At 34.2% G+C, this 25,255-nt stretch overlaps 1 protein-coding gene across 2 annotated transcripts in view; it reads right to left on the bottom strand.

Moving 5' to 3' along the window:
• The window catches only part of CCDC178 (coiled-coil domain containing 178), a 506,700-nt gene that overhangs the window by 312,464 nt on the left and 168,981 nt on the right, over positions 1-25,255 (bottom strand). For both annotated transcript variants that reach the window (XM_012506252.2, XM_030810102.1), the window contains exons 13-15: positions 23,471-23,566; positions 23,185-23,321; positions 1,454-1,637 (exon numbers count right to left, since the gene is read on the bottom strand). In XM_012506252.2, the coding sequence (XP_012361706.1) occupies positions 1,454-1,637; positions 23,185-23,321; positions 23,471-23,566 (417 nt within the window). The remainder of the gene's footprint in view (positions 1-1,453; positions 1,638-23,184; positions 23,322-23,470; positions 23,567-25,255) is intronic.

The following is a 25,255-nucleotide window of genomic DNA, read 5'->3' as shown; positions in this document are numbered from 1 at the left end:
GTTTCGAGTCAATTAGAAAAATTAAAATACACAGTTAAGTGGCCAAGTAAGTGGATGATGATATCTTCATTGATATCCTCAAAGAAAAAACATTAACTGACCAATATATAGAAATATATTGATATTATTTAAAAAATTATAAACATCTACAATATTATTGTATATGCTAAACCATAGAATCGTATGCTTTGCATTTTAATTTCTTCTATGCATGTTTACTTTGCTTACTATCTCATAGAAGATACGATTAACCCATTCAACACCCATCAGAAGAGACATAGATCATTTGAACAGCTGGATTCAATGTGGGAAAAACACCCTAATCTTTCAGTACAGAAACATTTACACATCCGAAATTCAGATATCACAAAGGAAAGTATTCATTGACGATAATGCTAGCAACAGATGTTGGAAATGGTGTACAGACTGTATATTTTCTAGGTATTTTTTTTGCTCGTAAGTCTTTAATAAGAAAATAGCAAAGACAGGAGACATGTTTGTGTGTAAGATGGATGAAAGCAGCCTGTTGAAGTGGCCCTGCAGGTGCAGTAAAGTGGGGTGGACTTTGCAAGTCTGATATGGTTTGGCTTTGTGTCCATACCCAAATCACACCTTGAATTGTAATAATCCCCACATGTCAAGGGCGGGACCAGGTGGAGATAATTGAATCATGAGGCAGTTCCCCCATGCTATTCTCATGATAGTGAGTAAGTTCTCACGTGATTTGATGGTTTTATAAGGGGCTTCCCCATTTGCTTGGCTCTCATTCCTGCCACCCTGTGAAGAGGTGCCTTCTGCCGTAATTGTAAGTTTACTGAGGCCTCCCAAGCCATGCAGAACTGAGTCAATTAAACCTCTTTTCTTTATAAATTACTAAGTCTCAGGTATTTCTTCATAGCAGTGTGAGAATGGACTAATACAAAGCCTCTACCACAAATGGCAGAGAGCTGCTATCCAATACATCTCTCACTTAGTAGTGGGTTTGAAGCATGTGAGCAATTATTTCTGCAGAAATGTAGTCTACAAATTTCCAGGTACTCTAGAATTCAACAACTCACAGGCCTACTAGAGGTACTTTCTATTCTCACATTACATAAGGTAGACGAACACCTCTCAGAATCCCTTCTTCCTACTACAGGCAGACATTATTATGGGTTAGATATACATGATAAAGATGAACTGAGCACCACACTCCTGGTGCTCCAAGTAGTTTATGGTTGATAATAGCAAAAAGTAGAAACAATTGTGGATTAACTACCTTGAGCCCTCATCCTCTTCTGTTCAAGCTGAGCCTTTGGAGAGAGGTGGTTTTCTTCTCATTTATAAGAAGTGAGTTTTTGAAAAGACTGTTAATCCTTAAATTAAAATCTAATTATCAAGATGAAATCGATACAATTCAGGCAAATTACTCTTTTTTTTCATCGTGAGTAAGAGGAATACAAAGATACACAACCTTGAACTTTCTTCTCACTTCTGCTATTTTATCTTCCATTTCATCTGTCTTGTGTTTGGTTAGGTGGAAAAGAGTACCGACGCGATAAGCCTCCTTATAGATGTTCTTGAGATGTTTATCATTCTTTAACTTCATTATTGTCAAAGATTTTATTTCAGATTCATATTTTGATTTTTTCCTTACACTGTAAAAGTAAAGCAAAAATTAATATTATTGAGTAGTGAGACAAACATATTTAATAATAGTAAAAAAGAATAAGATCATATTTTATGTTGTCAAAAATACAAAATTGCTGGATAATTAGCTAAAACTTGAAGACAGAACATGTGTCCTAGGACTCCATTTATTCTGCTGCTTCTGATGGTTACCCCTAGTTGTCAGGCTCTTTCCAATTTCAGAAGCATAAGAGCATCAATAAGAAAGGCTTGGGGAATCGGGTGCTTGGCTTTTTGAACATTCAAAATCCCTTCTATACTCCTTTCCATTTCAATTTGTGACTTCCATAAAGGTGTTTTTACTAGAGAATATGTTCAATGGAAAAGCCTAAACAAAAACCAAAGCATATACAAGAGCAAAGTTTCTCAACTTCAATATTATTAACATTTGTGGTGGCACAATTCTTTTTGTAGGTGGGATGTCCTGTGCATTGTAAGATATTTTGCAGCATCTCCCACTAGATGCCAGCAGCACTGTCTCAGTTGTAGCAGCCAAAAATATCTCCAGCCACTGCCAAAAATCTCCTAAAGGTACAAAATCATCCCTGTTGAGAACCACTTGAATAAAGCAATGGTTCTCAACACTAACTCCACATTATAATAATCTGCAAAGCATTTAATAAAACTTTGTGCTTCTAAAAATTCTGGATGGATTAGTAGGCTTATAATAATATACAACCAATCTGGGGTAAAGCTCCAGCGTCACTATTTTTAAGCACCCCATGTGATTCTAACATGCAACCAGAAAGCAAACTATAGATATATACAGATATATAGAGAGAGCAATATCTAAACCTTGTATATACACAAAAATCACAGGGAGAGCTTTGAAAGTCACAGATTTCCAGGCTTCACTCCCATAATGTGGTTCAGTAGATGCAGGAGGTCTGAGAATAGCTCCTAGGTTGATGACACTTGGTTGCAGACCACACTTCATTCAAGTAGCACTGCTCAAGAGGTTGGGGTGAATACACTTGATTAGCTTTCACTTAACAGAACACAGAGAAGATTGAATTAGTGTGGCCAAATCAGCTGATGATGAGCTGCATTGATCCTTCATTTTCACCTATTCCAAAATAGGATGAAAGAATGATGTAGAAATAAGAATAAACATACATTCAAGGCAAACAGGAGACATAGCTAGGCTCACAAACAAGGTAGAATAGAAATGGGGTCGAAAATCAAAGCATAAGTAGAGGAGAAGAAGCATAAAACTAGCTGAAGGTGTTGTACCAGATGAGCGACCAGTGCAAGGTTCACTGACTCATGGCAGGGCTTTGCATGAGCTGTGCTTGATGTGAAAGGATCATTCACTTACTGAGGCTAAAGATACATAGAGAGCAAGGAGCAAAGGCATTGAGGAGAACAGATCCTGAGACCAATAACTCAACCATGCTGCCTATTGAATCAGTAATTGCAACAATGTTATCCCCAATATCACCTTTGTATGATCACTGGGAATCAGAAAAGACGACCATAAATGGAAGAATTTAAAGATTGGTTAATTGGGACCAAGTAGGGTGAGGTAGAAGCAATGACATAATTTCAATTGGAAAGAGATAAACAAGAAGATATGTGTGTATGAGAGAGAGGGGTGTATGTGTATGTATGTGAGTGTGTTACGTGTGTGCGTGTGTGTGTGAGAGAGAGAGAGAGACAGAGAGACAGAGACAGAGAAAGAAAAGAGACCTGCTTATTTAGAATAGGAGGCCTCAAAAAAGACACCAAAACATATTAAGAAATATCTTGTTTCCAAAGACCTAGCAATCAGAGTGTGAACCCAAAGCATTTTAGGTGATACTGATTTTATGAAACATTCTGAAAAAGAACTTAAAATAAGTATATTTAAAATGCTCAAAGATCTAAGTAAAGAAATCACTAATTTTGTAAAAGGAAAAGAAATTTTGACACACGGCAGAAATTAGACAAAAATAGATAGATGGGGAAGACAACAAATTTTAAGGAATAATGAAAAGAAATATGGACAGAAATAATTAAAATAGTTTTGAAATAGAACCAAAAAACTCCAAACTGAGAAGAGTCAAAGAGAGTTCTGTATTAATAGGTAGGAATGAAGTACTAAGGTATTTACTCAAATAGCACAAAAAATATGGGGTGTGTGTGTGTGTGCAAGCACACACTATATATGTGTGACACGTTTGTGTCTATACATAGTATATGTATACTTTTGAGTCTATGTGTACTTATGTTTGTGTGCACATGCATATTTGTGTTTGTGTATACTTTTTGTGTTTACTGTGTACATACGTGTATGTGTGTTAATCTTTGTATATGTATGTGTATATATGTTGTGCATGTTTACACATGTACTTGTTTTGTGGAAAACACAGTCCATGCATTAAATGGAGTGGGATGAACGTGTGGTGTGTGTTTGAGTATGTGTTAAGCGACATTCCATTTGATTTGCAGAAGGAACAATAAGATATGTTGTGTAAAGACTAGAGAAATTTTCTATACTCCCTATGAAGAAGATTAGTTTAAAAATGTGAGAACTTTCTAGACTTGAGAAAAAAATAGGACCACAGACCAGATAACAAAATTAGTTGTGAGCACTGAACATTATAAAAATAAAAAATCTATAGCTAAAGATATTATGATAAAACAGTAGAATATTAAAGATACTTACTAAGGACATACAAAGTGATGCAATAAATGCCAAAAGAAAATTATTATCTTCAAATCTAAGCAAAAATAAATGTGAAGCTATAGTTCCATACATTGCCAAATTATTATTCAAGATTGATGAGCTAAATTGACGTAGCTTAAGAAAATTTACCAAAAAGCCTTTATTTTTTTATTTTTGTTTTTTATACTTTAACTTCTAGGGTACATGTGCACAATATGCAGGTTTGTTACATATGTATACATGTGCCATGCTGGTGTGCTGCACTCATTAACTCATCATTTACATTAGGTATATCTCTTAATGCTATCCCTCCCCACTCACCCACCCGATAACAGGCCCCGGTGTGTGATGTTCCCCTTCCTGTGTCAAGTGTTCTCATTGTTCAATTCCCACCTATGAGTGAGAACATGCAGTGTTTGGTTTTCTGTCTTTGCAATAGTTTGCTGAGAATGATGGTTTCCAGTTCATCCATGTCCCTATAAAGTACATGAACTCATCATTTTTTATGGCTGCATAGTATTCCATGGTGTATATGTGCCACATTTTCTTAATCCAATCTATCATTGATGGACATTTGGGTTGGTTCCAAGTCTTTGCTATTGTGAATAGTGCTGCAATAAACATACGTGCGCATGTGTCTTTATAGCAGCATGATTTATAATCCTTTGGGTATATACCCAGTAATGGGATGGCTGGGTCAAATGATATTTCTAGTTCTAGATCCTTGAGGAATCACCACACTGTCTTCCACAATGGTTGAACTAGTTTACAGTCCCACCAACAGTGTAAAAGTGTTCCTCTTTCTCCACATCCTCTCCAGCACCTGTTGTTTCCTGACTTTTTAATGATTGACATTCTAACTGGTGTGAGATGGTATCACACTGTGGTTTTGATTTGCATTTCTCTGATGGCCAGTGATGATGAGCATTTTTTCATGTGTCTGTTGGCTGCACTTGTTGATGGGGTTGTTTTTTTCTTGTAAATTTGTTTGAGTTCTTTGTAGATTCTGGATATTAGCCCTTTGTCAGATAAGTAGATCGCAAAAATTTTCTCCCATTCTGTAGGTTGCCTGTTCACTCTGATGGTAGTTTCTTTTGCTGTGCAGAAGCTCTTTAGTTTAATTACATCCCAGTTGTCTATTTTGGCTTTTGTTGCCGTTGCTTTTGGTGTTTTAGACATGAAGTCCTTGCCCATGCCTATGTCCTGAATGATATTGCCTAGGTTTTCTTCTAGGGTTTTTATGGTTTTAGGTCTAACATTTAAGTCATTAATCCATCTTGAATTAATTTTTGTATAAGCTGTAAGGAAGGGATCCAGTTTCAGCTTTCTACCTATGGCTAGCCAGTTTTCCTAGCACCATTTACTAAATAGGGAATCCTTTTCCCATTTCTTGTTTTTGTCAGGTTTGTCAAAGATCAGATGGTTGTAGATGTGTGGTATTATTTCTGAGGGCTCTGCTCTGTTTCATTGGTCTATATCTCTGTTTTGGTACCAGTACCATGCTGTTTTGGTTACTGTAGCCTTGTAGTATAGTTTGAAGTCAGGTAGTGTGATGCCTCCAGCTTTGTTCTTTTGGCTTAGGATTGACTTGGCAATGTGGGCTCTTTTTTGGTTCCATATGAACTTTAAAGTAGTTTTTTTCCAATTCTGTGAAGAAAGCCATTGGTAGCTTGATGGGGATGGCATTGAATCTATAAATTACCTTGGGCAGTATGGCCATTTTCATGATATTGATTCTTCCTATCCATGAGCATGGAATGTTCTTCCATTTGTTTGTGTCCTCTTTTATTTCATTGAGCAGTGGTTTGTAGTTCTCCTTGAAGAGTCCTTCACATCCCTTGTAAGTTGGATTCCTAGGTATTTTATTCTCTTTGAAGCAATTGTGAATGGGAGTTCACTCATGATTTGGCTCTCTCTTTATTAAAATAACTATTAAAGAATCATTTTAGCCACTGGAAGGGAACAAAAAGGATAAACAGGAAGATATAAAAACAAAAATGAATGAGAAATGTCAGCAAATACATGTATTGATTGTGAAAAATTATTATTTAAAAGTGAAACTAAGGCACCAGATAACTATTTAAAAAATAGGACAAGTGTAAAGATGTTCAATAGTAATTTATTTTTTGCAAAAATATGTGTAATGCTCAGGAGGATAATAGAAAAACTTAATAATTCCAGATTAATTTAAAATGTCTATAATTATCTAAACATGTTTTAAAACTAGTGTCACTAATTAGGCTTATCATAATACACATGTCTAAAGTACACCTACTAATATCATCAGATTATGTTTAAAAAATAAGATCCATTGCTGCCTAAAAAATAAAGACTGGGGACTAAACCAAAAATTTGAAAATAAACATTATTGCAGCAACAGTAGAATCACAAAATATAATTTAATTAGAAAATCATGAATAAGCAACAAGGTAAAAGTAGATAATAAAAGAAAACAATTCAACAAGAAATGAAATATTTGTTTACTTCAATGCCTCTGAGTAGTCTCAAAATATGTAATAAAAAACGCAGAATTATAAGAAGCAATTCACAAATCAACTATCAGACTCCTATCGGAACATCATAGGACAGGAAATAGGATAGATAGATAGCAGGTGTATATAGCAAAACTATACCCGAAAAGTTTCAGTACCAAAACCCAACAAGGATCATCAAATTGAAAAGTCTTACTTAGTGCTAAGCTGAAAAAATTACACACACACATAGCTACAAACAAAATTGTGAAATTTCAGAACTCTTAAATAAGAAGAGAAAATTCTAAAGTTCCCAGAGAGAAAAGACAAATTATTTACAAAGAAATTATATCCAAAATGTCATCAGATGTCCTACCAAGCAAAACTGAATAAGAAAACAAAAAAAACCTTTCAAATTAAGGAGAAAAATTGACATTGGATCCAGAATATGACACTGAGAAAAGCCTGGTTGAGTGGATTCAATAGAGAATTAACTGTGAGTTCACAGAAATAGACGTGTTTATTTTTTAAAGTTTTGCTACAAAAAAAAAATAGAAAGACAGAGATGAGTTACAGGACTAAGGTTTATTTTGTGTTTTCATACTTTATAAAATGAGCAATATTATGCAAAGCTCATGTGCTGCTAAAGATGAATAATGATTCATGGGAAAAAGGAGACACTCGTATTGTGTACCAGTAAGCTGGTAAGAGATTGAGATAATTCTCATTCATTATATCTATACTCCCTATGAAAAGGATGATTAGTTTAAAATGAGGATAATATGGGTATTAGGAGTCAAGAGATGGAGAAGATATAAAATAGTCATCAGAAAAGTGGAATTGTCTAGAAATTTCTTGGTGGTGCTGAATATCACTTGAGATTTATGGTCAAAGAATTTAAGTTCTACTCAGAAGTAAATTTATTGTGCTGCTAATAAGCTTAAACATGAGGGCCTCTAATTGGCCCCAGCCCCTTACAAAGTCCTTTGAGTGTCTCCCTAGCAGTGTTTTCACATGGCCATATGTTTTTATAAAGTTTGTAGAAACAAGATATTTTAATCAAAACTGATGAAGATCATTCTCTCTTTCTAATATAAGGTCTCCTCTGTCAAGTGGTATTCAAGTGACTGTGGGCATTTTGTATTCATAATATTGTTTTCTTTTATCTGCTGCCCCCATATACTATAACCTCTAGGGCCCACCAAACCAAGATCCACCCTGTGAGGCTACTTAGCACACTTGTGTTTTATTTTAGCCACATTCAGCTGCTAGGAAAAGTTCAATGAAGAAAGCTGCTGGTTTAGTTAGGGATAGGGCTTTTCAAGTCATAAAAACACAGTCTTGAATGTTATTGAAATATGTGCTTATTTTGATCCAATGTAACTAGGTTCCATAAGAAGGGAAAGAAGGACAATAAGGTGGGATATATAAATGTAGTAAGGATGATAGATTGGTCATCATAGCGTCAAATATTTGTTGGAGTGAGGGTGCTGGTAGAGTAAGTTAGAAAAAGAGGTGTTGGTTATCTGAGAGCGGATACTTAAAATTGAGACCAGGAAATAACTCAATTCTTGGAAATGACAAAAACAGAGTAAAACTATAAGAGATGGTGGTTGGTGTAGGATGGGAGAAAAGATCGTTGAAAATGAGAAAGCTAATGGATTGAAAGTGTAAGTTCTTGCATGGACTGTATTACCCAAATTCACATTTCAATGCCTCTGCAGAGGTAGAAAGTAGGAATAGAAAGTATAATTTATTTTTAGTATTTAACTCTTGGAAAAAAAAGTCTAAAATCGGCTAACATGTGGGTGAGTAGTTAATTTTAGATGATGTATATATCATTTTAATGCATTATTTGTATACTTTTTTAACATCTGAAAAAAATTAAAAACCAAAAGTCAAATCATTTAAAACATTGATTCAAAAGTTTGTTGTGCAATGCTGGAAAAAGAAGAATTTGACACTTTTGTGAAGCAACTCAAATTAATAGACTGGTAAGACATAGCTAAATGGGTATGAAAAACACAGTACCCTGTGGAATCATTCTAGGTATTCCAGGCTATTTAACAACTTCAGTAATACTCGAATTGCTATCTCTACAAATAAATCACCACACTGTTACTTCTTAAAAAACAAACTTCATAAAATATGCCAATATATCTCTATATTGTTCAATAGCTTCTTTGCTCATTTCCCTCAATTACCAACCCCATCTTTGGCTCACTGCAGTTACAATGGCATTGTCTTGCTTAAGATACAGTTGAACACTAGAAATAGATATTTAGAATATTTTACAGAGCTTGAAGGTAAGAAAATGACTATATAGAAATTCATACCACACAGTTAATTTCAAGCACACTAAATCTAAGTTAATCAATTTCAAATCATTTTATACAAGCTCATTTTCCTTGACTTAGGTTTTTGAACCCTGCCTATCATGTGAATAAGCAATCAAGTAAAATTGTTTGCTCAAGTCAAATGTCCCAAATGTAAAGGGTCTATTTCTAATGGATGCTCATTGGTTTGAAAGACAAAATTATCAAATTATAAACGGCTTCTGCAAGGTAAACAATCATATAATCATCGTTGTCACAAAAAGGTCTAGTAAATATTTATATGTATAGGATAACTGTACAAAGTCTGTTAACAAATACGGCATCTGTGTTTTAATGCTGGCATTCTGAAGGTAAACTATATATGAACAGTATGTCATATATTGCAGTAATTATGTAATTTATTTAAATAGTGTAAAAGTCTGGAAATGACATCAAATGTTGAGATAGTTTTCTAGTGGAATCTTAGTGTACATAACAGTTCCAATTTGAGGATGTTTCATGGGAATATTCAGTAGACTTATGAAATCAGTAATTTGCTTTTTAACCATTAAATTATGTTTGGACTTAAGGAAAAAGAGAAACTGGGACTAAGGGGAAGGTGATTCAGATAAATGGTAGAGTTAAAAAAGATAACAAATACAGGAGACAGTAAGAAGAACAGAGCTTTCTGAGATAAACAATGGATATAGTCAAATGTAGAGATGGAGAATTAAACTATAAGCTTTCGATTTTTCTGAAGTAGGTTTTGTGTCCAAAATCTTCTGTAACATGTCAGAAATAAGAATCAAGACTTACCTAACGAAAGAGAAGAGGCTGTGTTGCTAAGTGGAAAGAACATAAATGTTGGAGTTAAGTAGACCTTTATTCAAATCCTGATTGCTCCTTATGTAATTGGGGAGGATGGTTTCATACTCAATTTCCTTATCTGTAAGATTAATTTAATAATACCTATCATCAAAGTTGTAATCAAGATTAAATAAATTGAGGGTAATATATACATACTGCTTACCTGCACTGAATAACACAAATGATTCAACAAACAGTTTTTGTTAATTAAAATAGTATATAAAGACTGCATGACTCTTTATAGTGTTCTCTGCTTTAGTGAGATGACACACAATGAGAGGGAAAAAATATAAGAAAATAATCATTAGTCTTGCTTTGGAACAGAAAGAGATACAAGTGGATGTGACATCAGAATATATAGCACAGAGAATAGGAGGACAGAGATACTGAAGCAAAGGAAGAACTAAGAATAAACTTTTATATTTAGCTAACATTCATTCATTATGTCATTTATTCAACACCTATTGAGAAACGCACACACATACACACATACACACACACACACACACACACACACACACACACACACATGCAGATACATACAATGAAGGCAAGTAAGCAGCTCAGGCCAGACAGTAAGCAACAAATAAGCAAACCGGCAGTAACTGTATATAGTGTGGAAAGTGCTAAAAGGGAAGTATGGAACCAAGGAAAGTTAGTTAAATGGATACTTATTGAGCATTGATTATATGTCAACAGCTGTGCTAGGTGACTGAGACATGAAGATAAATGGAAAGAAGTTCATACACTCATGAAGGAAAAAGGAAACAAAAAACAGATTCCAGTGCAATAATAAGCACAAAAATGGAAGAGGCACTTTACACTGTTTTGGTTTGTAGACAAGGGAAGGTAAGTTACCAGTAAGACAAGCTTCTGGGAATAGTTAATGTCTGAGCTATTGTATGAAGGGTCAATTAATCAGATTTAAAAACACGCTGAAGAAGAAGAGGAAGAGAAGGAAGAGGAGGAGCAGGTGGAAGGAGGAGGAAGAAAAAGTAAATTCCTATCAGAAGAATATTGGAGACCAAACTGAAGCTGAAAACAATATGAGTTCAGATGCATAAGTATTTTAATAGGCTAGAATATAAGGATTGCTAGGGTTTGGAGATAGTTTGTTTGTCACTGTTAAAACCCATGTCAACATTTGATCCCCAATGTGACAGTGTTATGGGGTGGGGCCTAGCAGGAAGAGTTTCAATCATGACAGCAAATCTCTCATGAATGGCTTGGTGCTGTTGTTGCTATAGTGAGCTCTTACTTTGGTGAGATTGGATTAGTTTTTATGGGAATTAATTAGTTCCCATGAGAGTGGGTTGTTATAAAACCAGGATGCCTCTCAAGTTTTGTGTCTTTTTACCTGTTCGCTTCCCCTTTGACCTTCTCCAGCATGTTCTGATGCAGCACGAAAGCCCTAGCCAGGATGGGGTCATGCCTTTGAACTTCCCAGCCTGCAGAATCATGAACTCGATAAAACTCTTTTCTTTATAAATTACCCAGCTTCAGGTATTCTGTTATAGTAACACAAAACAGACTAAGATCACGGAAGGAATAATAAGAGATGAGTTTGAAGTTGGGCAGGTGACAGTTTACAGTGTCCAGTCTATCAGTCTGGAAGTATGGACTTTATCCAATAGCTGGTAGGGAGCCTATGAAATGTTTATAAGCTGCTGAAAGAAAATAGTGTTCCCATCATGAGACAACAAGGGCCTGGTTTATTTTATTCATAATTGAAATAGAGAAAAAGAAAAGTACCCATTGGAGAGATATTTAAAGAAGTTGGTAAGATGCTGGAGTGAGCCAGGAGAGAGGGATATAGAAGGATGTCCAAAATAGGTAACTTGGTGGATAACAGTGCAGGATGTAAGTTAGGGAAGAGAGTAGATACTCCAAATGATACTGTTGGTAGAGCTAGAGAATGTTGAGTGAGATTAAAGAGTCAAAAAATGTACAGTACCTGTTAAAATAAGGGGACCAGGCAAAATTTCTGGGACAGGAGATGGAGCAAGGGTATAAATGGGCTGAGATTAGTACCCTAAACTAATCAGGGACAGCAGAGATATATCAGCTGTTCTAGGATTCCTGAAAGGAACAGCTTCACAGAGTTAAAGGAAGAACCGGAAGAATCAAGAGAATGGCATCCTGAATCTCAAAAAGGGATAGCATCAAAGAGGGCATAGACACAAATGCTTGGGTAACATGTAGAAAGAAAGAGAGAAAAAAAACCGGCCTACCACAAGACTGAAAAATGACCTCATGGATTCAGGAAGAAAGGTCTTTTTTTACACTTAAGTAAGACAAATTTTGGTAGCATGGGATTTAAGAAGCTGGACTGCTTTATGTCAATAAATGATTAATAGTGAAGGAAATATTTCTAATAATCTAGCAAATATTGCTATGTGTAATTTTTAATAAGAGTAAAAGGGAACTATTGAGTGATTTGCTAAAAGGACAAATAGGATGAAAGCAAACCTTTCATTTTATATTGGAAGAGGATTAATGATGTCTATAGGCTAAAAAGATAAGAAAGGAAAAAAGATAGTGAATAAAGATGTCAAAAATGGAAGTGATACGACTAAAACTATGTCTTGAACAGGGCAGAAGAGGTTGAGACCAACAGCACAGATGGACACCTTGGTCTTGAACAAAAAGTATTATTTATCCCTTGGAATCTAAAGAGGAAGGATGCAGATGCTCTCCCTATAGAATATATTTGTTTGACAAAAGCATGCCATGCCTTTAATTTCTCCTTCCAATTTGAGTAAACTATGGTTTAAATAAATTAAAGTTTTATTTCTGAGTTTATGTTGTGTGGGATTTATGCTGCTGTTTGAAGCTGAAAATCTATGTTCTAAAAATTATAGATCATCTGCCATTATCTTTTTGAATACTGCTTTCCCCATTCTTTCCTTTATTTCTCATTCTATCTTCCACAACTTAAATATTTCTTCCAGATTTTCTCTCTTTTTCTCTCTGTGCTGTATTCTGGGTTCTATTTTTAGGTACACTAATGAACTTCCCCCAGCTCTTTCTACTATTCAATTAATAGAATCTTCAGTAGAAATGAATCCAGTTTTAATTTTTACAAGTTTTGGCGGATTCTTTTTCAACTGCCTGCACTTTTTGGATAGTGTTCTATTAGTTTGTTTTGTTCCCGTTAACTATTTAAAACTTAGATAGAATAAATCTCATAATTGTACAATCTGAATTCTATTTAATTCTTTATTTGAAGTTTTTGCTGATAAAATAAGAATGTTATCATTGTTTCTGATAATTCCAATTCATGCTGGAATTTTCCTTATGTGCTTTATAATTTTGTAAGTTCATTTTTAAAAGCCTTACTTTTTGTGTGAGAATCTTGTATGGCCTCAGTCTAGGGTTTATTCCTCCAGAGACTATTTGAGCAGAGCAGGATAACTTTTCTATGATAATTTCTTCGTTAGGGCCTTCTAAAAACACTTCGATGGTGTAAATTAAAACATCAAACCATTGTGAAAAGAGGCCAGACTGGGAATGTTCTCACTTGCTTTTCTTTCACCCAGGTCCCAGACGTAGACAGATACTTTCTTGCTTCAGCCTTTGCTCATGGGTAGATTTTTTTTCTGTTCACTTAAGTGCCCTTACTTTATCCAACTCTTTCACTTGCACAATCCATGGTCCATGACCTATTATTTGAAGCCACTAAAATTTAATTCCCTTGTTTACCAAGTTCAACAAGGCTATTCTTCCACCCATATTTTCAGGGCAGCCAAATATCAGCTGGGAATTCAGCCTGCAGTTGTTCAATTACTTTCAATGCATTGACCCCTGAGGATTTCCTTTACTTGCCTGTAAGCCCAGCTCTTCATTTAAAAGATGTGAGCCCTGTGTATGCCCCATTTATAAGTGTTCTGTAGCAAAAAATTTTTCATGTTCTCCATTGTCCATATTGCACAAAATGTAAATTCTCATTACTTCTCTGCCTACACTCTCTTTTTAGACATCTTAAACTGTCCCGTTGTTTAATTTTATGACTCCAAATTTGTCTTTGGGATCCTCCTCATCACTGGGCTGTAAACCAATGTATCTAATTGTTACTTCTCATTACCATTTCAAGAGCTCATAAGAATTTGAAATTTAATATGGCCTAAGGAGACATATCTTCTCTCCTCAAATCCTCTTCATACCCTCTATAAGCTCTTGTTATTTCAGAAAATAGCCTGACCAGTTTTTCCTTCATGTCTTATATCCCACCTACCAAAAGATCGAGTTAGCATCCCTTCCAAAATATATCTGAATGTCCTACCATTTATACTGCAAAAGCCTTTATCTATATGTCTTAATGATTATAATTTTTTTGAATTACCAAAAAAAGCCTTCCGTCTTAAATGCACCAAAGTCCATCCATCACTAAGCAGCCCAAGTGATCTCTCTAAAACGTAAGATTATGAAAATGCCTTAATCATACGCCTCTATCATTAGCACACTTACAAGCTTTTAGTATATGAGCCCTGTCTGCCTTACCAACATTTGTCTCTGTGAATTACCCCTCTCATACAATTTTCTAGCAACACCGGCCTCCATTGTCTTTTCAGAGCACAAAGAATTTTTATCTGTCTCAAAGCTTCCTCTTATATTTGGAATTCTCTTCCTCAGACCTGCTTGACTGACATGTCTTTATTCAGGTCTCAATTCCAATATTAGTTTCTCAGAGAGGTGACACTGAATATCCTTGCTAAAGCAGAATCCTCAACCCTGCCCTGGCCTGTCACTCTCTACCACATTACTCAATTTTATTGTCCTCACAAGAGTGCCAATGACTATATTTTTATTTATATATTCATTAGTCAACATGTTATTATTTTCCTATACAACAATGTAAATTTAAACATTGTCATGAGCACCTCAAACGATGTCAGACACAAAGCAGGTGCTCAGGACACACAAACACACTCACACACCTGCTTTTTTTTTTTTTTTTTTTTTTGAGACGGAGTCTTGCTCTGTCACCCAGGCTGGAGTGCAGTGGCGCAATCTCGGCTCACTGCAAGCTCCGCCTCCCGGGTTCACGCCATTCTCCTGCCTCAGCCTCTCCGAGTAGCTGGGACTACAGGCGCCCGCCACCACGCCCGGCTAATTTTTTTTTTTGTTTGTATTTTTAGTAGAGACGGGGTTTCACCGTGGTCTCGATCTCCTGACCTCGTGATCCGCCCGCCTCGGCCTCCCAAAGTGCTGGGATTACAAGCGTGAGCCACTGCGCCCGGCCACACACCTGCTTTTTAAGTCTGTTTTCTTTAAATATAAATACATTTAGTCCTAAGTATAAACTTATAATATTAGTTTATTAATCATAGTTATAAAGTTATTAAATTGCTGTTTGAAAATATTTTAAATGAAGTACAAATAAAGATATATGAAGCTATTTCTCAGATAAAGTACTAAAAGGTAAAAATTATTAATCTCTATATTATTTTATGTATTTTATACAATGTAACAAGTTACACATAGTATACTACAAATGAATATTTTCTACTGAAAATATTGTATAGCACATAATGTACATCAACAATGTTTCAGACACTAGGTTAGTCCTTGAGGATCCAAAAATGGGGGAAATGATGACATAGGCCCTAGGTGCAAGCAGTTACAAGGTGGTGGGTTTGTAACTGTAAAAAAAAGCTGTGCATTTTATCTTTCTAATTTTATATGTAAAAGCATCACAAGGCCATATTACTTCAAAGAGAAAAAATTAACAAATGTAATATCTTCATAGAAAGCAGGGTAAAGGAAACCACGGAATTAAGTTTTTTTGCTTGTTTGGTTTTTAATCCCAGGTAATCATAGTCACTAATAGCTAAAATGAGCTGCAGTGCAGAAACTCCTGCTAGCTTCTTTCTTGAATTTCTTACTGTACTTATTAGACTACTGTATTAGTCTATTTTCACACTGCTATAAAGAACTACCTGAGACTGGGTAATATATGAAGAAATGGGGCTTAATGGACTCACAGTTCTTCAGGCTTAACAGGAAGCATGACTAGGAGGCCTCTGGAAAATTACAATCATAGCGGAAGTCAAAGGGGAGGCAAGCACATATTAGCATGGCTGAACAGGAAAGACAGAGAGTGAAGGAGGAAATGCTACACACTTTCAAAGAATCAGATCTCCTGAGAATTCACTCACTATCATGAGAACAGCAAGGGGAAGTCTTCCCCCATGATTTAATCACCCCCCACCAGTCCCTCTCCCAACATGTGGGGATTCAAAATGAGATTTGGGTGGGGACTTACAGCCAAACCATACCAGCTACTGAAAAACATAACTTCCATAATAATTATGTATTTTCTTGGGGGCTCATTGGAGGCAGGAAATTTTCCACATATATAGTAACTTTAGAACCTACCATAATGTCTGCCTACAATATGAATTCAATAAATGATTAATAAGTGATTGAACACATTTTAGTTGGACTGAATTAACAATTTATGTAATTTAATATTTGTTTTAAAAGTAACATTTTATTGAAGTAGAATTTTATACAGGAGTTCAAATCAGAGTATAGTTCAATCAATTTTTAATGTGAATATACCAGTACCACCCTCATTCAGAAAAAAAAAATGCATATATACATATATATATATATTACACATGGCCAGCAGAATCCCAGGAGTGTGCTCTCTCAGTCACTACCACCCAATAGGAACTGCTATCCTGACTCCTATGACCATTTTGCCTGCTTCTGAACAAGATCATATAGTATATACAGCCATTTTGTCTACTTTTACTCAATATTATGTTTCTAAGATTCATTCATGTTGTTGTGTGTAGCTGAAATCTGTTTATTCTCACTGCTAGAGAGTATTCCTTTGTATGACTATGTTGTATCTTACCTATTTATTCTATCTTTCATGATTACATTTGTTTATCCTCTTTTGTGAAGTGACTGTTCAGTTCTGCAGATTTTTGTTTATTAGCTTTTTCTATAATTTTTAATTATTTTTATTTTATATTTATCATTATATTATATATTTATTATTTTATTATTTACTAATTTTTCTTCACCAATTATTTTGGTTTATCAATTTATCTTCTCAAATATAGCTGTAACAAATATATTTTATCAGTCTGTGTTTACCTTTTCTCTCTCTTAATGGAATGTTTATCAGTTTTTTTCTCTATGATGGTATTTATTTTCCTGTTTAAGAAAACTTTACCTAACTCATATTTATTGATATTTTTCTATGTTTTCTTAGAATTTTGTATTGTTCAAACTTTCACATTTACAACTATGTTCCAAAAAAATAGACTATTGTTTGTTAGATAGGTAGAGGTAAGACTTTTTTATTTTTTTCATAAGGCTATTAGGCCATTTATTCTTTGCTGCACTACAGTGGCACACTTGTCACAAGTCTGGTGAATGTATACGTATAGGTCTGATTCCGGACTTCCTACTCATTTTCCACTGGTCTATCTTTTTACCCTAGCACCAGTAACGAGTCATTTTACATATTGAGCTCTATCGTTGATTTTGAAAAATGGTATTATAATTTCTGAAGCTTAGTTCTAAAACATTGTTAAATATTTCTCCTTCTTTAATTTTCCATATACATTTTAATATCAAGTTTTTTTTTTTGTTTTTTTTTTTGAGACACAGTCTTGCTCTGTCACCCAGGCTGGAGTGCAGTGGCATGAGCTCAGCTCACTGCAAGCTTTGCCTCCTGGGTTCACGCCATTCTCCTGCCTCAGCCTCCCAAGTAGCTGGGACTACAGGCACCTGCCACCACGCCCAGCTAATTTTTTGTATTTTTAGTAGAGACGGGGTTTCACCGTGTTAGCCAGGATGGTCTCGATCTCCTGATCTCGTGATCTGCCCGCCTTGGCCTCCCAAAGTGCTGGGATTACAGGCTCAAGTGAGCCACTGCACCCAGCCTGCATGAGTGAGTGTTCCAGTTCATGGCCAAGGTATGCACCCCTCTACTGATTTACATCTTCTTTAATTTGCTTCAACAATATTATGAGTCTTCTGGGTAGTATTATCACACACCTTCTTGCTAGATTCATTTCGTGGATTTGATGTTTCAAAATTATATTGTAAGAGATATCTTTTAAATTTTATTTCTAACTGATTGCTGTTGCTGTCTACTGATATTTCTGTTTTCTAGCTATCTCAACCTTGAACAATACCACAGAGTTTAATGGTTATATAATCTTTCTCACATTTAAATATTCCATAGGGCTATTTGTCCCCATAAATAGTCATTTTAAAATTACCTTGATTAGTTATTTTATTAAATTATAAAATGAGATCACATTAGGAGTTTAGTTACAACCGCAATAAGACTTTCAATGTATTTGGTTAGAACTTGACATTTTCTCATAACTGGGTCACATTCAAATTTTTGACATATCCGTCTATTCATTTTTAAGTATATTTTAATCACATTTGGTACTCTCTTCATAGAAACTTCCTACTTTCTATGTATATCTTCTTAGTTGCATTTTGGGTATAATTTTCTAATGAATGAGGTTTTCTCTTATATTTTCTAAGTAGATATTCACGATTTTATGAAAAAACAAACTATGGGTTAGTAAATGGGGTCTATAAAGGCCATTAACTATAGTTATTGATTCTGCCCTATCAGATATTGGGGAAATTTTACATTATACTGATATATGGCCAAGTGTTATAATTTTTCCATGAAAGTTCTATCTATAAAAATTCAAATTTTTAAGAAACAGATGAAGGAAAAAACGTGAAAATGTTTGCCTATTTAAAGTACTTCCGCATTTTACATCTAACATCTATCTCTATGACCATCTTTCCACAATTTCAGACTCACAAATCAAAATGATTTCCAGATGCTTACACTTGTATTGTGCCATACACAATCCCAATCAAACATAGCAACATTTACCCTCCAACCTTCCTTTTTTTCGTCTACACATTTTTCATTTAATGTCTGGTACCATCATCAAGCTAGTTTTTCAAACCTTAACTCATCCGAATACCACTAAAATGACATATTTAAAAGGAAAGTCTGATCATATGGCTTCTTTAGTGGACATCTATAGTCCTCAACTCAGTCCAAACGTCTTAAATGACTCATTATCTGGCATGATGGTTCCTTAGCCTCAATGTTTTCTCCTGATGGCCTGCCACATAAAAACACGTACTGCATGCAAACACACACATACACACCCAGACACAAGCACACAGGTCAGATCACGCACTTTCTCTAAGCTTCAGCCACACCAAAAGTGTCGCTCTGTGAACCCACCACCATCTTATCTGTGCCCCAAAATATTAATAACAGCAATTTTAACATTAGATCTATTTGTAATTGTTATTATTCGACTGATTTATCGAGCATATTTGAACATTTACTAAATGTCAGTTAAGTCAGATTAAACTGCAAAAAATGAGAGGAGGTTAATATTCTGAACCTGAATATAGAAAGTCAGATTCTAAACTTCAGCTGTGGGACTTTAGGAAAGCCACTTTGCCCCTTAGAACTTTGAGTTCCTCACTTCTTCCTTGGAAACACACAAGAATTATTTAGAAAAAGTAGAATTCAATAGAGGATGTACAAATATTCAACCTCCCTAGTAATCAAATAAATGGAGTTCAAAACACTATTAAGAAGATAGTTTTCATTTATCATCTTGAGAGAGATTTGTTAAAACTATAACACTCAAGTTAGCACAGGTGTGTGAGAGGACAGGCTCATGTACTGCATAGCCTCATGAATGGGATCGTCTTTCTGGAAAGTACTTTTAGAGATGAAGTGGGAGTTTTAAAAGTATTAGACTGAATCAAATTCTATGAAACTATTTTAAATTTTAAAAAGCCAATATGCTGATAAAGATTTCTAAACAAAATAATCCACTGCCATAATATTTACAACAAATAGTTAAAAATGAGAGCCATCTAAATAACAACAATTTGTACATAAATCATAGTTCATCCATATAATAAACTTTTATACAGCTATTTAAATGATGTATTTAAGAGTTTAATATTGTGAAAAATCTATTATGCTGGGAATAAGATCAAAACTCATAATTAGTTATTTAGTAAGAAGGAAAAAATTCAGTAATATATTAATAGCTATATTTCTGTGAATTGAAACAATGTTAGGGTCTCAGTCTCCTTTTGTACGTTCTGTATTTTCCAAATTTCTTACAACAAACGTGTTACAGACAGAGTGCTAAATAGAGAAGATGTTACTACTCTCAAGGCACTGGAACTTTTGGTTAAATGGAGTTTTGTTAAATATGGCGTAGGAAACAAAATCATAGTCTAGAGCATATCCAAGGACACAAGTTGAAAAATAGAAACTTTTTCATAAACATAAGATTGCAATGATTAACTCAACTTTATCCTAGGACTCAAAGATTTTCAGCAAATAGTGTTCAAAAGCAAGTGGACTACACATGGTTAAAAAAAAAAATAGCCAAGAATACAAGTGAAAAAGGCACTGAAGCATGAGCTAGCAAATAAGAAGTAGAAGCAAATTACAAAGAGTACAGACATTTAAATTATTAGGTGCAGATTATAACTATTCACACTGTTTAAGAGATAAAAGATAAGCTTTAAATATCTATGTCAAACAAAAAATCATAAAACGACCTAGCAGATTTGGATGAAAAGCAAATAAAACTTTAGGAAATGAAAAATTACACTTGCATACATTTGTAATGTAATATATACTTGCTGCATACATATAGACTTGCCAGTTTATATGTGCAAATAATTGAAATAGACAAAATTACTTGCATATATACATAAATGTGATAGATATATACAGTTACCAGTTAGAAACAAGAACATAAGAACTATTTTGATATATGAATTGGTAATTATCTCTTTGTCCTGTGTCTTAATCTTCTCTTCTTTAGGAACGTGACTTAGATACATGGTAGACCTGACTCTGGCCTGCAAATCTCTTAATCTCTCTTTCACTTTATTTTACCGATTGTTTATTAATTCTCTGTTCAGCACCATGTAATCCGCTGTTAAAAATTATCCATTTAATTTTTAATTCCTGGTAAAAATTGGGGGGAAATTAAATAATTAAGTAACATCTCAAGGTGCTTTCTGGGTAAGCAAGATATACACCATGGAAATCCTTCCCCATAAATAGAGCTGAATTCCCACTGCTTGTGATAGATGTACTTGTGTTCCCAATAATTCACTATGTCTATGCTTGAGAGAATTAGACTTGTCATCCCACTGACATCAGACTTGGCCATATGACTTGCTTTGTTCAAAGGAATGTGAGTGGTATTAACATGTATCACCCTCCTGTGGAAGCTACAAGAGCCATTGAGTGATCTCACTAATGTACTTTTCCCTCTATTACCAGCTAAATTACTATGTGAGTGAGAAATCAACCTTTTTATTTTGAGTCACTAAGATTTGGGGGTTGTGTGTTACTGCAGAATGATCTAATAAGTGCCTGCTTTCACACACTCTCCCTTTCCTCCAGATGAGTGTCCTTATTAGATCACCCACTCTTCAGATGTTTGTTAGCTTTTGCTCCTCTGGTTCTTTTTCTTTATAAAATAAAATGATAAAATGTAGTAATATTAGCAACAACAGTTTCAAGTTATTCTTTAAAAACCAACATCCTTAAAAAGTATGTTTCACATACAAGAAAGTTTTACAAATTGTTCCATTTCATCATTTCCAAAAGTAAAATAATTCTAAGAAATTTTATCAAACTTCCAATACAATAATCAAGTATCATGGTCACTTTTTCCTGATAGCATAGTACGTGTCAGACTCTGTGCTATATGATGAGGATTCAATAGCGAAGGAGAAGTAGTCATGGTCTGACCTCATGGATCTTCCTATTTTTGAGGAAGACAGAAATGAATCAAATATTCATACACAAAAATTTATGAATATGAGAAGAGATGTGAAAAAGAGAGGCATGTGTATCACATGTACATGTGACAGAGGAATTGAATTTCACAGGATAGTCAGCTGTAATCTTAAGGATAAGTGGCAATTATGTAGAAGGAAGTGGTAAAAACATTCTAGGAAAAGAAAGTAGCATAAAAATACCATGTATAGGCTGGAAAAAGAGTGACAAGTGGGAGAAACTGAAGTAATACTACTGTATTTGAACCAAGTAATAAGGGTGGACTAGGAAGAATATGAGACTGTAGAAGCAGATGTGCCTATTCAAGGGACCTTGCAGGATATGTGGTGGGGGGCCTTTTGTCCTTTTACCCCTGTTAAAATTCATGCAGATATAGAGGGGAACTGATCATACTTATGTTAAGATAAACAAGAACATGCCTATCAAAATGTAGATAATGGATTCGAAAGTGATTGCAGGTAGACCAGTTCTGCCAGGCACTGTGAGTTCATGCCAGATATGATGATAGCTTGTACTAGATTGTTGGTGAAGCAATGAAGAGAATAAACTGAAAATACATTTAGTATGTGGAATAGTTCTTGTTGATCCATTAAATATGAGAGTTTAAATAGAGGAGTCAAGAAAACTCATAGGTTTCCAAACCAAGAATACTAGTATAGTAGTTGCAGGAAAAATTGAGGGTGGACTAAAGGAGATCATGAGCTTGATAAGACATACATAAGATCCTCCATATCTGCAAGTTTTGATTCCTGCAGGCTTAGTTACCTGTGGTCAACTGTAGTCTGAAAAGATTAAATGGCAAATTCCAGACATAGACAATTCATAAGTTTTAAATTGTAGGCTATTCTAAGTAGCATGATGAAATCTCATGCTCTCTTGCCCCAGATATGAATAATCCCTTTGTCCAGCATATCCATGCTGTGTATGCTACCTGTCTTTTAGTCACTTAGTAGCCAGCTCAGTTATCAGATTGAAGAATTGTAGTATATATAGGGTTTGGTACAATCTGTGGTTTCAGGCATTCGCTATGGGTCTTGGAACACATCTCCCATGGTTAAGGGGGGGGCTACTGTATTTTAAGTTTAAAGTATTTTTGAGTATAAGAGGATATGTCAAAAAGAGGTGAGATAAGGCTGTGTAAAGCTTCTTATAAGATAACTTTTTACAATTATTTTAACTTTTCAAAGGGGACCCAGATTGATTAAAGGCAACATTTTGAATATAACTTAAATTTTAAGCTACTGATAAACAAAAACACCACCATATCACTCCAGGGACACAAACTGGAGAGGTTTATTGTATTTAACATATTGGATTATGGTATATAAGAAAAAAATGTATTTGCAAATTTACCTTTCATTGATTTTTTCTGTTATTTTGTTAATATCAATCCCAAGTTTTTTATTGTCTTCCGTCAGTTTTGTAGATGCCAAAGAAATAGCTGAAAAATCTTTTGCAACATCAGAAAGCTCAATATCCCATGTTTTTTTCTTTAAGAAAAGAATAAAAGAATCATTCATACATGTCTAATTATCAAAAGGCAAAACGTATAATAATGAAATCACTTTTAGACATATGAGTTAATATTTGGAAATAGAGAATGGTGTTCTAAGTGGGAAGTAGGAAAAAATCAACTTACTGCAGCATAAAAATTATTAACTGCTTCCAGATACTGATTTTCATGACTTTTTTGCTTCCAGGTTAGTTGGTCATAAACTCTTCTCAAATCTTCCAGCTAAGAAAGAAGATATACAGAATAAAGTGAATTGTATAGCTTTTCATCCTTCCATAAAGTAAAAAATAAATTAATCATGATAAAGTAGAATTTGTTTCAGTTACATAAAAATTGAAAAACAATAGAAAATTCGGAATCATAATTCATCACATCAACAAGTTAAAGGATAAAATAAATATGCTAACACTTTGCAAAATAGTCATTTAATAAATTCACTCACTATCTAGCTTTCATATCTTGAAAATCTAGTACAAGAAAAAAATTATTCAAATATAACAAAGAAACAATAGCAAATACAAAATAAATTATAAAATATTGAATGTATCCTCATTAGACTCAAGAATAAGACCATATTAACTTTTATCACATTATTAATCATGCTTTAGGAAAGACTAGGTAAACACAATTACATAATAAAATCAAATATTACTATTATAATATTGAAAATGAATAGGTAATATACCTTCAACTTTAGATAACATGATTAAATATCTAGAAAAATAGAAGAATTCTATTCTATTTAAAACAACAATAAACAATTTTGGTAAAATGGCTGGATATAAGGATTAGGAAATGAATAGCTTTTATCTATAAGAGTAATAATCTGTTTTTAAAATATAGAAGAAATAATTTTAAATTTTTCTCAAAAATATAAATAATTTGGGAAAAAATGTGACAAAAAACGAGGACCTATATAAAGTAAACAAAAACTCTTATTAAAAACCCTAAATCAAGTTTCACATGAAAAGGATGATTTGTTACAAAATGGTTTAATAGACTATAATGTGTGTTCTCCCAACATTAGTGTAAAAATACAGCAAAATGGAGTAGTCTTTTTTGAACTGCATTAAATGAAGTTCACATGGAAAAAAGGTACCTGAGACTAGCCAAAAGGTATCTGAAAAATAAAATTAATATTGGAAACTTGCTACCAGATAGTAAAACATCCTATAATACTTCTATATTAAGGCAACATTTATTTTCCTCATCATAGTAAACCTCAGAGGGAAAAATTAAAGGCCAGAAATAAATCCGAATCAATATTTTTAGAAAATGATATCTGAATTCAGTGGGAAACAAGTTGTTTAATTAATGGTACTGAAATAATGTGAAATCTCTGTTTAAAAAAATTCAAAGTGGTCTCTATACCTCACATCTAACTCACATAGTAACAAAAGTAAAGTTTCAGATGAATAAAAATCTAAATGCAAACACAGAACATGTTCAAATTAGGGTAATCAATAAGATATCATTTGCATAATCTTGGGCTAAAGAAGAGTGTCACCTTGCTGAGTAAACCAAGAGATCTGTTGATGGGTTTGACAGCACATTTTATAAAAGTATGTGTCAAAAAAACCCACCATAAACAAAATGCAAATTAAATAAGAAGACCATGAAAAAAATGTAAAATAAAAAGCCAACATTCCCAGATTATGTCCTTGCAGAGACATCAATGAAAACAGTGAAGCAGGAGTCTCTGAAAACTCCCTCCTATATAAATGTAATAAAAAAAAAACCTGGCAAAAAAATGTCAAATCAGCCTTGTCAACACTCGAAATTAGCCAAAGGCTTGCAACAATCTAGGGAGCACTAATTTAATAAAAAGTCTAAACTTAGTAAGAAGAGTGCGCTTTGTGGTGTTTCACCTTCTAGTCCTATCTCTTCAGCTCCACAGAAGCCTCAAAGAAT

The sequence above is a fragment of the Nomascus leucogenys genome, chromosome 4, assembly GCF_006542625.1.
Source record: "Nomascus leucogenys isolate Asia chromosome 4, Asia_NLE_v1, whole genome shotgun sequence".
NCBI lineage: Eukaryota > Metazoa > Chordata > Mammalia > Primates > Hylobatidae > Nomascus > Nomascus leucogenys.
This window is presented reverse-complemented; position numbering and strand designations above follow the sequence as displayed.